The following is a 15,603-nucleotide window of genomic DNA, read 5'->3' as shown; positions in this document are numbered from 1 at the left end:
ATTTATGAATCTCGTGTATTTAGTTTGAATTGCTGAATGAACGAGCCTCCATCCTTGGAACTTTTTGTTCAAGTCTCCACAACCCAAAACAACTAGAACTACACCGGAAAAGAAGATTGTGGATTTCAAAGTTAAGTAGCGTTCACACGTCTTTGCCGTAATTTTCACATACTTTACAAACTTACAGGTGAATAATCAATATAACTGATGATTTATCCTTAAAAGGCTTTTATTATAACCTAAATCAGAAATTTTTAATTTATATACTGCCTTTGTTTATTAATACACTTCAAGACAAGGTGTGACGCATTTATTAATGACTTTTACTTTGGAAGTATGGTAACGGAAGCCCTCGTGCTCTCGACGCTTCTTTGACGTTAGAGTGCGTGAGGTATAAAAGCAGCTGAAGCGTCTCATCAGTGTCTGTGCTCAGGGCAGAGTAGGAAGAGGGACAGGAAGGAGCTTTAAACTTTAAAAGTTAACATTTTTAATCATAAACAGAGGCAGACAGCATGGCCAGGCCGCTCACAGACCAGGACAAGAGGAAGCAGATCTCGGTTCGGGGTCTGGCCGGGGTGGAAAACGTCTCGGACCTGAAAACTAATTTCAACCGGCACCTGCACTTCACCCTGGTGAAGGACCGGAATGTGGCCACCAAACGGGACTACTACTTCGCCCTCGCCAACACGGTCAGGGATTACCTGGTTGGCCGCTGGATCCGGACTCAGCAGCACTACTACGAAAAAGACCCGAAAGTAAGATGCCGCAGTGATCCTGCACGTACACATCCGAGCGGGTAGGGGGGCGGGGCCGCTAAGGGCCCAATGCTGCAGTGTCATAACTAACAAAGATGCACGAGGGGGAGTGTGTGTAGTTCGCTCTTTGCTGTATTTCCTTGTATAGAAATGCTCCAGCTCAGTTTGGAGCGTTTTAATCTCCAGACCTCAGAATACAGGCTGTTGAGTGCACGCGGACATTTCCTCTCCGTGTTATATAATGAGCAGCTCGTTTGTGTGTGTGTGTGTGTGTGTGTGTGTGTGTGTGTGTGTGTGTGTGTGTGTGTGTGTGTGTGTGTGTGTGTGAGAGAGAGGACGGTGTGTTTAGGCTATCATCCCGCTCTGATCTGACTCTGTGTGAGGCTCAACTGGTTGTTGAAATATGTGTTACGTAACGCGCTCCATCCATCCTCAGCACCACTAACACCCATACACACACTCACACACACTAGAACACACGCAGCGCTACACAAAATGGCCACACACTAATTCATTTAGGAGCTAAAAGTGCCCTCCTTGCTCCCTTTACCCACTTTTTCCACCAAACCGTCCCCATCAACGCCCACTCCGCTCCGGCGCGTGACAGCCGTAGGATGCTGAATGGAGGATTTAAAGGGCCAACACCTGTGTGAGGAGAGGGGCACCAGGCTTCACAGTTCAGGATCTTCTGCATCCATCCACAAACTTAATATCTGAAGCCTTTTGTTCTAAAAACCCTGACTCCAACTGCAGCGCTGCATATTACCAGCTTCAAACACAGATATGCTCTTACTTCTTCCCAATTATGGAGGCTTATTTTACTAAAATGAGGCAGAAAACTTTGCCCGATAGATTCAGACATGATGTAATTTAGTTGCCTATACTGTCCAGCAGGGGGCGCATTATTGCCCTTATATGATGATTGACAATTTGTCTATCTTCTCGTGTTGCACTTAAGTAAAGCCAAAATATGAAAATGATTAAAGCTTTGTTCACTCCTAATGCAAATAAAACAATTTGTGCATGGCGAGTCAAAGTAAAGATGTGCGTCATGGTGTGTTCTTGTCAAGCAGCATGAATTTGCACCAAATTCGGTCCGATATCAGCCCCAAAAAAAAAAATATCAGTATCGTATCAGAATGCATCTAAAATCTCCGATATAAGCACTCAAATATAAGCAGTCCATTCCAGACCCCACTCCTGCTGTTTTTACTTGAGTTATTTAGGTTATTTTCTGGGTCTTCTAATTTATTCTTTATTTTATTCAATTACTACTAAATTCTTATGTTTAATGTTAAAATTTCTGTTACCCATTGGTTAATGATAAACTGGTCAGTTTTTCCTCATACCTACTGTTGCTAATTACTGTTCTTTGTTTGAATAATATCACTTAATCAAGTCTTTTCTAACATGACAGACATACTACAAAATAAGTAATAAAAGTATGCATGTTTAATGCTGATATCGTATCGGATAAATATCGGTATGGGCCAATACTCAATGCTGCAGTATCAGTATCGTATTGGAAGTGAACATGTAATATTTGGACATCCCTACAAATAACCCCAAATTATCTCAAATTATTTGCGACAGTTAAAAAATCTGTACTTGTGCAAGTTAATCGTGCTGCAATAGCCAATCAGCAAAGATCTTCTGATGAGGTATTTAGTACTTGCAAATTCAAAGTTTTTTTTTTTATTAATTAAGCGAGTAAAACCTTGCAGACACCTCCGGTCAGAGGCAGCAGATCTATAAGTAATTTGAACCCTGTCTGGTGTGTGTACATCATGATGAGGTCAGCGGTCTATTAAATAACCTAAACGTGCTAAAACTGTAGCTTCCCCTGCTTTGCTGCTCATCATTCCTCGTCTGCACTGATAATTCAGAGCATACAGTGCTTCAGGAGCCTCATTGGTCAGCACAGCTGTCAATCATGACATCACAATCTGTCTTTTGAAATAAATAAATAATGAATCAGAAATAGCTTTGTTTAAAATGTACACTGTGACATAAAACATTTTGATAAGAGCTGACTTTCATGACCCATGTCCCGTCTTTTAACATGAAGGAGACGGAGCTTATGATCTGAACTGCTGCCAGCCAGCAGGGAGAGCTCTAAATGTCATGGCTTCATTTTGGTTAGATTGCCAGTCTTTAGGAAACCTGTCAGCAGCCTGAACATCATAGATTTATCATCTGTGGTTATTGAGGATAATAAAAACTGTGCAAACCAAAGGCTGAAATTCAAAAAGCAGAAGAGTTCATATTCAAAGATGCAGCTTGTACACTCACCCTTAAAAACTCTTCATGTGAGAACACCAGAGGCTTATTCCTTTCCCAGTTATAACCGCTTGGATTATTTACAAATGAACTCAGGAACTGAATGAAAAGAGGAATAAAAGAATGTTGCTCAGTGCAAGAAAACAAAAGCTAAGCTGTGTTCTCCCTCATTTACTCCATAAAGGTGAACCAAGCCTGGTCTCAAATTGTCCTCCCTTCTTAAAATGTTCTTAAGTTTCAGTAATTGACTGAGCATAGACATCTTTAAGTCTAAACCACCTGATACTAGGAGTTTAGAGACATTTTAAGGACAGAAACTAAATCTTTGAGGCTAGGGCGGGGGATATTTGAAAGTTTGCATTAGTAAATCTCATCCAGTGAAGGTATCGTATTTCTTCCTGCTCTCACAGGATTCTTCCGCTGCTGAAAATAGTCCCAAACAAAGTGTCTTCTCTCCTGTCTCACGCAGAGAACATATTACACACATATTTTGAGTACATTGAACTTTGTAAGTCATGTGCGGTAAAGTGGGCACAGACCCCCCTCTGATATTTATACACACCCCTGGATGCCTTTGTTACTTTGGGATCATGTTCTTTTCCATGCCTGCTTCCTTTGTGTAACACACACACTCACACACGCACAGAGCTGGATCAGAAAATGTCAACACAAGGTCAGAGACGCCGCCACAGTCTGAACAAGGACACGCAAGACTTGTATCTGCTTTGACTTTCTCCTCGTACACTTTGAATCAACACTCCTGATGTGTAGGCCGTCATACGTGCTTATTTTAGTGTCAAGTTAGTGTTATTTCTCACACATCTATGAGAGGCGTTTCTCTTTGTGAGAGTGTGTTTGTGTGTGGTTTTGTGTGTGTGTCTGAGACATTGTTGGAGGAGCTGCCTCTTTTAGCTTGCCCTGTTGTTGCTCAGACAGCAGCTGTTGTTTCAAACACAGATAAAGTTGCACGGCCATGATAGACACCAAACAGAGCACGTACAGAGTGTGACCTCTGTGAAATATGATCCTTTATTCACTCAAATTAAAGAGGAAGCAGTAGGTTTTAATCTGCATGATGTCAGGTTACATATGTTTCCTTAAAGCTGCTACTGGGAGCTTTTATCAGGTTATAAAACAGGCTGAAATTAACACTGAGGCTCTCAACGACAAACCAGATAATCAGCATGAGGGTTTTTTAAATGTATACAGTTATTATCAAAACCTCAGAGCGTAACCGTCCCACTGTGATAAACTTCACACTGCTGAATACACCTCAAAGTTTTCAGAGAGTGAGTGACAGTCTGGATCAGCTTGTTTTTTTTTTTGCATTGTTTGCCCACAGGGGGGCACTAAAGTAAAGGCATACTGTGCAATTTTCAAAAGAGGTTTGATGATCATGAAACACACAATATTAGAAGAAAAACTTGATTTACTGCATGGGAAATAAAGACAAATGTAAGAGTGCACATTGAAAGCTAAGTTTATATAGATATTTTTTTCTAAAAAGAAGCCTATTTTTAAAAAAAACCTTTTTGAATTTCAAGTTTTGTCTAAATTTAAAGTCTGATTTTTGTGAAAGGAAGGCACATCTTCATTGGCTGATCTCGTTTGAAGTGATGACACAGCAACATTCAGACAAAACTATCCAAATATTTTGAATTAAAATGGAGGAAAATGTAAATATGCATGAATTTGTTTTATTAATTACAGATTTCTTTGACTGTGTCAGGAGGAATACGAGCAGATGAAGCTGCAGAAAACCTCTAGATATTTATAGAAACTTGTGTCTGTGCATAAACGTGAAGAAATGCTTGAAGCTGATTTTGTGTTATCAGGGTAAAAGTGCAGCTTCCGATCTCTCATATGAGACCTTTGAGGGCTCTGTAGGTTTAAAATTATGTCAAATACACAACATTTCTTTAACTTAAATTTATAAATCAAGGATTCATGTTTTATTTTGGTTATTCTCTGATGCCACTTCTAAAACTTACCAACAGTAGCATGTCTGACATTTCATAGCATTAGCCCCGCCCACAAACGTATGCTCAATCATATTTCAAAAAGCTGTTGAAATTAAAAGCAAAACACAAATTTTTGATGAACCTGACCCATGATCAACGTTTTCGATATCTATGCCAAAGTTTTGTTTGACAAAAGTTTTTAGTTGATGTATAAACTTTTAAAAAACATCTTTTTACAGCTTTTTGACAATTTCTTCTCAGTGATGTTAATCTTCATAGTGAATTTATAAAGTATCCACAGTTTAACCTGTCTGTATGTCTACCGTCCCCTGCAGCGTGTTTACTACCTCTCTCTGGAGTTCTACATGGGCCGGACTCTGCAGAACACCATGGTCAACCTGGCTCTGGAAAACGCCTGCGACGAAGCCACGTACCAGGTGAGGCAACCTCTTCACATCCACTATAAGCATAAAATATAACTAAAAAGATGTCATTCAGCATTTGAGAGCCGCTGTTTTAAAGTCTGCATTATCTTTGTACCTCTGAGCTAGAAGAGATTTACACAAGAGCTGATGCTCTCAGGCTCTGGCATGATTTGGCACATTAAAGACCTACATGTCTGATTAAGGTTAATTTGTGAGCAGATTGATTAGTTGGTAGAGAGCACGGACACGGCTACTTCAGATTTGTGCTAGCATGTTCATATGATCGTGGAAGAATTTCAGAGTGTGTGTCAGACTTCATGTATACATGTCTCCATGAAAAAAATCTCTTAAAGGCACTAAAAATTCTTAAATTTCTTCTGTAAGTTTTGACATTTTAACATGGAGCTCTGCAGAGATCGACTCCCTGCTGGATTTAGCCTCTAGTGGACACTCAGGGAACTGCACTTCAGTGTTGGCATCATGCTTGAACTTCTTTTAACTTCTGTTTTCTGCAGTTGGGTTTGGACATGGAGGAGCTGCAGGACATCGAAGAAGACGCTGGTCTCGGAAACGGTGGTCTCGGTCGTCTGGCAGGTGAGCTTCCTCCTGATTGGCTGCTGGCAGACAATGATATAAAGCCCTGTCTCCAACATTCCCCCTCTCCTTGTCATGTCCTCAGCTTGTTTCCTGGACTCCATGGCCTCTCTGGGTCTGGCTGCGTATGGCTACGGCATCCGCTACGAGTTTGGCATCTTCAACCAGAAAATCGTTAACGGGTGGCAGGTGAGCTCACCTGAAAAGGCTTCAGGTACATGTAAGTGGTTATGTTAATACATGAGTTAAACAGCTTGACGTGTGCTCAGGTGGAGGAGGCAGACGACTGGCTGAGGTACGGAAACCCCTGGGAGAAAGCTCGCCCTGAGTACATGAGGCCTGTTCACTTCTATGGTCGAGTGGAGCACACGGACGATGGGGTGAAGTGGGTCGACACTCAGGTCAGTAAATTGTAAATCCGCTGTTCAAACTGAGACAATCTGAGATGTAAAAACAAGAAAACGATGGTCAGTACCATTATGATAAGTGATGTTTGTTTTTGCACCAGGTGGTCCTGGCTCTCCCGTACGACACTCCGGTCCCCGGCTACAGAAACAACATTGTCAACACCATGAGGCTGTGGTCGGCCAAAGCTCCCTGTGATTTCAACCTTAAAGACTGTGAGTGTCGTCCTCTTTTATCATAAAACACAAGATTGATTCTCTTTAAAGTGAGAAAATGATGTAAATCTGTTTTCCAGTCAACGTTGGAGGATACATTCAGGCCGTGTTGGACAGAAACCTGGCTGAGAACATCTCCAGAGTTCTTTACCCCAACGACAACGTGAGGACGATAGTTAATCTGTGTGTTTCTGGGTCATAAAGATTGTCCTGTCAAACATATTCGTCCTCCATCATGCTGTTTCTCGTCTGCAGTTCTTCGAGGGGAAGGAGCTGCGTCTGAAGCAGGAGTATTTTGTTGTTGCGGCGACTCTTCAGGACATCATCCGACGATTTAAAGCCTCAAAGTTTGGATCTACAGAGTTCGTACGGCTTGACCTCTCCTCGCTGCCTGATAAGGTAACACTTCTCAGCCTGATCATTTCACTTTTCATCTTTTTATCACTCATCAATATTTACCGTGTTTTTCTCTCTGTGTGCTGTGAAGGTGGCGATCCAGCTGAACGACACCCACCCTGCGATGGCGATCCCTGAGCTGATGAGGATCCTTGTTGACATAGAGAAACTGTCCTGGGAGAAGGTGAGACACAGTAGATCACTCCACACCTGAAGGCTCTTCAGAAACTTCCTGTATATGAGACGAGCCATCAGTCACGGTGACTTTGTCTCTTCAGCATGTCTACTCTGAAACAAGGGACTGATGAGGTTAAATTTAACTTTAAATCTAAAAAATGATCCTGAAGCAGGAAAAAGTTACCAGATAAAGATTTGTATGACAGCTGAAATATCTCATCTTAATTTTGGCTCATTTCTTTGAATGAGTCTGAAAAGATAAACCTTAAAACTTTCTGTTTGGGATAAACAGACTTCTTAAAAGCTCTATTTTCTCAGGGTGCTGCTGGTTAGGCGTATTTAGTAGAGCAGACTTAAATCCTCATCAGCTGATCTCAGCTTTGCTCTCTGTGCTGATGATATTGAGTGCACGCTGTCTCTGTCTCTTTCTGTTTCCTTTTTCTCTATAGCTCTCCTGTTCAACACATGCAAAAAGGCACAAAATGATCTTTAAAACACTGTCAAAATAAAACAAAATTTAGCTTTGTGCTTTTTTGGACTTACCTCAAAGTAAGGGAGCGTTAAATTTCACTAAGATTAAAAGATGTACAGATGCTCTCACACATCAGGCTACAAACCCTGCCATTTACCATGCTGGCTGTACAACTTAACTGACTGACAGGGGGCAGTGTTGTGTTGTGTATCTCCAGCCCTGAGGCTACATCCATATTCTCCAGAGGATCATCTCTGCAGCTCATATAAACCATGGGTTTCCCTCCCCAGGAGGACATTTATACATCTCACTGCCTCAGGAGAGGATACATCCTCAAGAACACATCCCAACTCAATCACTATCTGTGTAAACTGTTGCTCTCCGGTCTCTGCTGCAATGTCATTAAATCAGGACTGAACGCTTAAAAATAAAAAGAAGTATTTCAGGCAAACACAAAACACCTGAAGACCTACTGTGCAATACCTTCCCCTGTTTGAAGTCTTAGGTTGCAGGTTGCACGCACTGAAAGATTGATATCCAACATTTTTGTACCTGTTGCGTTGACATGTAGGTCTGTTGATGTGTTTCAGAACTGGTCATCATCTGTTTAAAAGGTTAAAATGTCTGAAAGAAGAAACTGATTTTAGTAAAGCAGCTTTTCATGGTGGTTTCTTTGTGGTTATGACTGATTTAAGATGTCAACAGATCCAGAAAACAGATCTGTTACATGCTTCAATGAGTTCGTTTAAGATGAAAAACATGAAACAGGGTCAACACTCAGACATTAAAGCAGCTGAGGATGTTTTTTCAGATGTAATGAAGTCCTCTCTCTGCTCCTGCTGCTGTTTCTGCTCTGTCACTCTGCATCTTTCAGCCCTGCAGAAACAATGACTCTGCAACATGTCTGAGAGATCAGATCAGACACAGCTGCAGACCAACAGACCAGATTAAAACTCTAACACAAACAAGTTCAAACACGACTTCTGTCTTTAGTTTTTTGAACAAATGTGTATTTATTGGGTGATTTTGAAAGAAATATCCTGACATGACACTTTTTAACTTCCTGGTCTTGTCTGTTCAGTCCTGGGACATCGTGGTGCGGACCTGTGCCTACACCAACCACACTGTCCTGCCTGAAGCTCTGGAGCGCTGGCCGGTCGACCTTTTCCAGAACCTTCTGCCCCGACACCTGGAGATCATCTATGAGATCAACAGGAGGCACCTGGAGGTATGAGGGAAAACTACCATAGAGTTTTAGAGGTGTGACCACAGGTTCACTGATTGTATTTAGTTTGTTGTTTCATGAAAACATGAAGTTTTTCCTCCCCTTCTTCTTCCTCTGCAGAGGATCAGCAAGCTGTTCCCAGGAGACTTAGACCGTATGCGCCGCATGTCTCTGATCGAGGAGGGTGGTGTGAAGAAGATCAACATGGCTCACCTGTGCATCGTGGGATCTCATGCTGTCAACGGTGTGGCCAGGATCCACTCTGAGATCATCAAGAGCACTGTGTAAGAATGAAAACCTCAGTGGGATTGAGCCTGCTTCTGCAAACATCAGCAAAGTTTAGTGTTTTCCCGATGGACTAATTTGGATATCGTTTTCTTTCATCCTCAGGTTCAAGGATTTCTATGAAGTGGACCCTGAGAAGTTTCAGAATAAGACCAACGGGATCACTCCACGCCGCTGGCTGGTCATGTGCAACCCTGGGCTGGCTGAGGTCATTGCAGAGGTGAGATATCATCTTCATGACTTTGGGAAGAGTCTGTTTTGTCTGTAGCTGCCTCTGGTGATGAATGATCCTCTCTGTGTGATCCTTCATTAGAGGATCGGTGAGGACTTCATCCGGGATCTGGATCAGCTGCAGAAGCTTCTAGACTACGTTGATGATGACACTTTCATCCGGGACGTCGCCAAAGTCAAACAGGTGAGCTCTCTCTCTCAGGTGTTTCTGTTCCTATTAAAGTCTCAGCTCCTGACCTCTGACCTGTGTCTGACTTTTAGGAGAACAAGATGAAGTTTGCAGCTCACCTCGAGGAACATTACAAAGTCAAGATCAACCCCAACTCCATGTTCGACGTGCAGGTGAAGAGGATCCACGAGTACAAGAGACAGCTGCTCAACTGTCTTCACATTATCACACTCTACAACCGTATGTGGCTCCGGTTTTACTCTCAGGGCTTCAGACAGACAAACGTGGACCCAGAGTTAAGTCTGTGTTTGTTTTTTAATCAGGAATCAAGAGGGAACCAAACAAGTCATGGACCCCGAGGACCATCATGATTGGAGGAAAGGTGAGAGGAGTTTAAAGACTGAAAGAGATGTGTGTTGTTGTCTTCTCCTAAAGAGAAAAAACACACACAGATTATTTCTTTCTGATGATGACATGATGATTTCTTGTTTCCAGGCAGCTCCTGGCTATCACACGGCTAAGATGATCATCAAACTGATCACATCGATTGGGGACATCGTCAACAACGACCCTGTGGTTGGAGATCGCCTCAAAGTCATCTTCCTGGAGAACTACCGGGTCACACTGGCAGAGAAAGGTCATTTATGTCTTCTTTCAAACATTCACAAGGAAAATTCAAAAGTAGATGTTGTAAACATGAGATTGGAAGACACACAGCATCTGCAAACTTCTACTTATCCATCAAGGAATTTAAACTCATCGCCAGCTGTCTGCACACTCAGCCCAGAACTTGAAACCTTTCCTTTTGTCTCGTTCTGCAGTGATCCCGGCCGCTGACCTCTCAGAGCAGATCTCCACCGCAGGCACGGAGGCGTCTGGCACTGGGAACATGAAGTTCATGCTGAACGGAGCGCTCACCATTGGCACCATGGATGGAGCTAATGTGGAGATGGCTGAGGAAGCTGGAGAGGAGAACCTCTTCATCTTTGGGATGAGGGTGGAGGACGTGGAAGCCATGGACAAGACGGGGTGAGTTTAGAAACAATGAGTGATAAGTAGAAATAGCAGGGAGTGGCAAAAACAAAACAAAAAAAAGATTTTTTTATGGGTTTAAATTTACTTTCTGTGTTTGGTCCCTAGCTACGATGCCAGGTCCTACTACAACCGGATCCCTGAGCTGAAGCAGGCCATGGACCAGATATCTGGAGGCGCCTTCAGTCCCGCTCAGCCCGACCTCTTCAAAGACCTCGTCAACATGCTGATGAACCACGACAGGTGAGAGGAGTCAGCACAAAGTCTGAGACCTGCAGAGTCACCTCACCCTCGTCCTCCTCTGTCACCCTCTGACTCGTCTGAACTCTCATGAATCCTCCTGTGTGTCTGTGCCACAGGTTTAAAGTGTTTGCTGACTATGAGGACTACATCAAGTGTCAGGAGAAAGTCAGCGCGCTTTACAAGGTCAGTAAAAAAAAGTGATTGTGATCATTTTATATCTGCAAAATGATTCAAATTCACCTCTTTATATTTCAAGCCAAGATTCTGCACCACACATTGCATCATCCTCATCTCTGCAGCCACCTGTGCTGTTAGGATGTAAAATAATAATGAGCCGGAGCCTCAAATAGACCGTCCTGCTGATATAAAGCTTTAAATCTGCTCACACACTCAGCAACTTACCTTATAAATAATATAAATAATCAGGAATCACTACAAACTCCCAAACAGCAGGGGGCAGTGTGGAGCTTTTTTAAAGAAGGTAATACAGATGAGTAAAGTCTGTTTTTCATCTTATCCAAGCTACTTCTATCAAGTGAATGTCCACTTTCTGTACATTTATCAATTTCTTTGATTTAATCAAAGCTCCACTCATAATAAACTATTATAGAAAAAGTGCAGTAAACAGAAATGTAAAATCCATACTCTTTTAAAAGTACACCTCCCTGTTAACCAGTAATCTGCTAGATACCTTTATGTTCCACTTTCTGATTGGCTGAAGGTGTAAACATCTCTTGATTCCAGTTTGTGAAATCAAGCATGTTGCCCTCTTGAAAAGTTTTTCAAGTCGTATTTTCACTTATAACAGATCTTAAATGTGAAGCAGCATTTTGTGTGATTATGTCTGGCTTTGAAATTCTTCTTTTAATTCATGTTAAGCTTTTATTTTGAAAGGTAACATCAGGGTGGTTTTCCTGTGTCATGCTTGGACAGCTCATGACTATAGGCAAGTTTGTTTGCCCCGGCCAAAATAAGGCATAGGAGAAAGATAGTCTGTAAACACCAGGGTCTAGCTGGATCACGTATCCATCTGCAGTTGGACCTAGTAACAAGTTTGTGACAAAGGAACACAGGTCATCACAGCAGAGGATTTAGTACAGTATCAGAGAGGATGAAACATACAGCTTGTGTAAAGTTGTACAGTTTAATTTTGAAACACCTTACTCTTAATCTTCTTCTTCCTCCTTTGCTCTGACAGAACCCTAAAGAGTGGACCAAGATGGTGATCCATAACATCGCCGGCTGTGGTAAATTCTCCAGTGACCGCACCATCTCCCAGTACGCCCGGGAGATCTGGGGCATGGAGCCCAGTTTGGAAAAGATCGCTGCTCCAGATGATCCTCGCTAAACTCATCTGCCTCCTCCTCCTCCTCTTCTCTGTGGTCCAACCACTGAGGATGCACCCTGTAGCTTTCACACTGTGTACTGTGGCATTCTTTATTTACCTTATTATTAGTCTGTCTGCTGTTTTTCAGTTTACCGTAGCAACACATACTCAACTGGTTCAGATTCTGTATTTATCCACTCTATGCACCAGCAATGCATCACCTCACTGTTTGGTGAACACGTGTTGGAGCCATGTTGGCGTTTCAGCAGCTAAGAAGCAGCGTGGATTTAGCCTCTGAGCCACGGGTTTCTTCAGCTGGAGTAAAACACTGAAGATAAATATCCTGATTCTGTTTCCCAAACATCCGAAATCATAATCAGGAATTTGATCTTCAACCTGACATGTTCTTCAAACAACAGTGATCCAAACCACAATCTGACCCTTCACTAAGCCCCGCCCCCTTTGCTAACCATAACTGTTGGCAAAACATTGTGCACTTTGTGAAGAAAACATAGCAGATCTATCCTCCAGAGGTCAGTCAGCATGAAAGTATATATTATTTCAAACACCATATTCAGGTACACAAAAGCATTTATTAGCCTATTTGTTAGCCGCTTGCTAATAAAGCTAACGTTAGCTACATGAGTTTGAAACACTCGCACTTGTTGCCTTTGGATGAGTCCAGCTGACTGTTTAGAGGGAAAAAGCTGTCAAAGGGTCTACAATGTTTTTCAGAGGGGTGTTGCATGCTTTATATATACTGAAGCTAATGCTAATGCTACATGGCAAAGGAGCATTCCACAGGTTGATGATGTGTGCAGAAAATATGAAGATAAATGAACTGCTGAGTTTGCATCACACTTTAAAGCTATTAATCAATCAATGATATTACATGTCAGCTGAAGTAAAACTGAAATGCTAATGTTAGCCAGATTAGCATCAAGAGGAGCTTTTATATAGTGGTGTTTGGAGCTGTTTTGACATGAGATTGTAAACGCACAAATGAATATTGTTCACATTGGATTGGGATGTAATGTTTGTTGACTACAACTACCAGGCCAGTTAGCCAACATGCTAACAGTTTGTGGACAAATATCTGATTTTACCAGGTAATCATGCTAAGATAGAGTCACTAAAGCATTTAAGGGATAAGTGGTATTAGACATGGGGGTTTAGTGAAGGGTCAATTCAAAAGAAACCCATTATTTTTACATGGCAAACATTTTTCTTTGACATGGCGGGAGATGACAGCGCGATCATGCTAAGGTTTGTTTCTGTTTGAAGTTTAGAAAATTCTATAAGCTGAAGGAATCTGATCATTTGTTGTTCTTAAAAGCTAAATAGATGCTTGGTAGACATAATGCGGAGCTAAAACCAGTCCGATTGAGATGTTAACAAGATGTTTGGAAATCATTTCACCAACTTTTTCCACACTTTCTAAATTTAGCATTAAGTAACTCACCGGCTAACTGTTTCTACCTGCATTAATATTGGATGGTGAGTCCTGCTATACCTGTAAGGTGCATTTCATACAATCACAAACTCAAAGTGGAGTTCATAAATTTCTCAGCAATCATTTAAGGCTCCAAGGATGATGTATGATTTAGTGCCTGCTGTTCCTTCTTGAATATCGTTAGCGTAACATGCGTTTTAAATGGGACTAAAGCGTAAAACACCCATAAAGTTCTGCAGCTCTGCTCATCTTGCTTCACTATAACAGCATCTGACCTAAAACAGATATAAAGTGAGCGTCCCAGTGTTTCAGATCCCACCTCGTACTTTACTTCTCCGCCATGTAAATAACACAGATACAACTGCCAATACCCAGCACACGAGCCTGTAAACCTCAGCACTGCTCTGGTCTCAAACCAACATGTCTTCCATGACAGAGAAACGGTTACTCTTCACCTCACAGCAGCACTGTGACCAACACCGTCTTCATGTCCACCTCAGACAAAGTCTCTCTCTCTCTCCGGCTGCTGCCTGTGTTTTCTGGTCCTGTGTGTTTCTCTCAGCATGTTTGTGTCTCTCTGCTGTTCCTCAAAGTGACCTGTGTTAGAGCATAACAAAGCCTTCTCTGCCTAAAGCCTAAGTGACTGAACTTACCTTTGAAGGTGTGTGTGTATTCTGTAGTGTATTTACGTGTGTAACATAGAAGAGTCCATGACACTGTGGGTTTCAGTCGATTGATGTACTGTACGAACAAACTGTCCTGCTTCAGCTGCTGTATCTGACCACAGAACGTACTGTCCACTAAACTGACCCTAACGTGACTCTGTCAGTTAGTGCTTTTCTTTTTTTAGTCAATAAACGACGAAACATAAACACCACACACGTCTCAGCTCACTTTGTTATTTCAGAGAACTGAAGGGACATGAATCAGTTTCTGTTTCAGCTTCATACTGCTGAAAAAAAAACCCTACAAAGAATGAATATGGGGATCAAATGAATCCTTTGAAAAAGTACGATGCTGTGGAGCTATACAGCAAATACAGATTTTGAGGACAAGACATTTTTCAGTTAGTAGATATTTTAAAGGAGGTTTGAGAAGTCTCAAACGGGCAAGGCTTGCTGCCATAAATTATGCCATATAGTTATGTTTGCTTGCCTCTTTGCTCATATGCAATTTATTATAGATCAGGGGTGGCCAACCTGTGGCTCGTGAGCCACATGTGGCTCTTTGCTTTTTGGTGTGTGGCTCTTCGATCCATCCATAAAAAAATATATGTATATTGTATATGTATTGTTATGAATAGTGGTGTGTCAAAATATTGATATATTGATGCCAACGTTGGGATCAGTATTGGTCACTACTTTGGTGATGAGATTAATACTTAAGTTTCAGTTTCTTTTCTCTACATGTGCTCCGCTCTACAGCTCATGTACTTTTAGGTAGGTAGGTAGGTAGATAGATAGATAGATAGATAGATAGATAGATAGATAGATAGATAGATAGATAGATAGATAGATAGATAGATAGATAGATAGATAGATAGATAGATAGATAAGTTTAAGTTTAAACACACTTTCAAACACAATAAATCTTGCTATGAAAATTGGAAATGTATTGATTTTCATTTTATATCATTAACTTTATGTGTTGGAGGATGTGCATTTGTAAGACCACCAGTGTGAGGTGACTCTTTGTAGTATTACAGTAATTTTTGTCTGACTGGTTGGCCACGTCTGTTATTGATATACTTTATTTTAAAGGTCTTTTATTGTGTGCATGGAAAACACCACATGTTTTTACTCTGTTCAAGGTTTTCAGCCCAACATTCCCTTTCTCTTTGTTATCTTTTAAGATTGGCCGATTTGTTCATTCTGTATTCTTGAAGTAGAATCTCTTTTCCTTCCAGTGAAAAATGTTTTCCTTGATCTTCTTTCAGTCACAGCATTACCACTCGCCAT

At 41.6% G+C, this 15,603-nt stretch overlaps 1 protein-coding gene across 1 annotated transcript; it reads left to right on the top strand.

Annotated features, from left to right (window-relative positions):
* Window positions 1-376: 376 nt before the first annotated feature.
* LOC141811294 (glycogen phosphorylase, muscle form) lies at window positions 377-14,540 on the top strand. The gene is made up of 20 exons (XM_074699297.1): window positions 377-755; window positions 5,332-5,433; window positions 5,937-6,015; window positions 6,101-6,204; window positions 6,285-6,416; window positions 6,524-6,635; window positions 6,716-6,798; window positions 6,891-7,034; window positions 7,123-7,215; window positions 8,762-8,908; window positions 9,026-9,189; window positions 9,296-9,410; window positions 9,504-9,605; window positions 9,683-9,830; window positions 9,914-9,972; window positions 10,086-10,227; window positions 10,412-10,619; window positions 10,731-10,865; window positions 10,982-11,048; window positions 12,064-14,540. Exons 1-20 carry the CDS (start codon window positions 513-515, stop codon window positions 12,211-12,213), a joined length of 2,529 nt encoding a protein of 842 aa, XP_074555398.1. The 5' UTR covers window positions 377-512; the 3' UTR covers window positions 12,214-14,540.
* The last annotated feature ends 1,063 nt before the right edge of the window (window positions 14,541-15,603 follow it).

The sequence above is a fragment of the Halichoeres trimaculatus genome, unplaced genomic scaffold, assembly GCF_033239565.1.
Source record: "Halichoeres trimaculatus isolate MK-OKI-2021-1 unplaced genomic scaffold, fHalTri1.1 fHalTri1_scaffold_22, whole genome shotgun sequence".
Classification (NCBI taxonomy): domain Eukaryota; kingdom Metazoa; phylum Chordata; class Actinopteri; order Labriformes; family Labridae; genus Halichoeres; species Halichoeres trimaculatus.
The sequence above is the reverse complement of the archived record's forward strand: the minus strand, read 5'-3'. Positions and strand labels throughout refer to the sequence as shown.

Coding starts and splice junctions, on each gene's coding strand:
- LOC141811294 (XM_074699297.1), top strand. CDS start 513: ATGGCCAGGCCGCTCACAGACCAGGACAAGAGGAAGCAGATCTCGGTT. Junction 756..5,331: donor ACTACGAAAAAGACCCGAAA/GTAAGATGCCGC, acceptor CGTCCCCTGCAG/CGTGTTTACTACCTCTCTCT. Junction 9,606..9,682: donor ACGTCGCCAAAGTCAAACAG/GTGAGCTCTCTC, acceptor TCTGACTTTTAG/GAGAACAAGATGAAGTTTGC.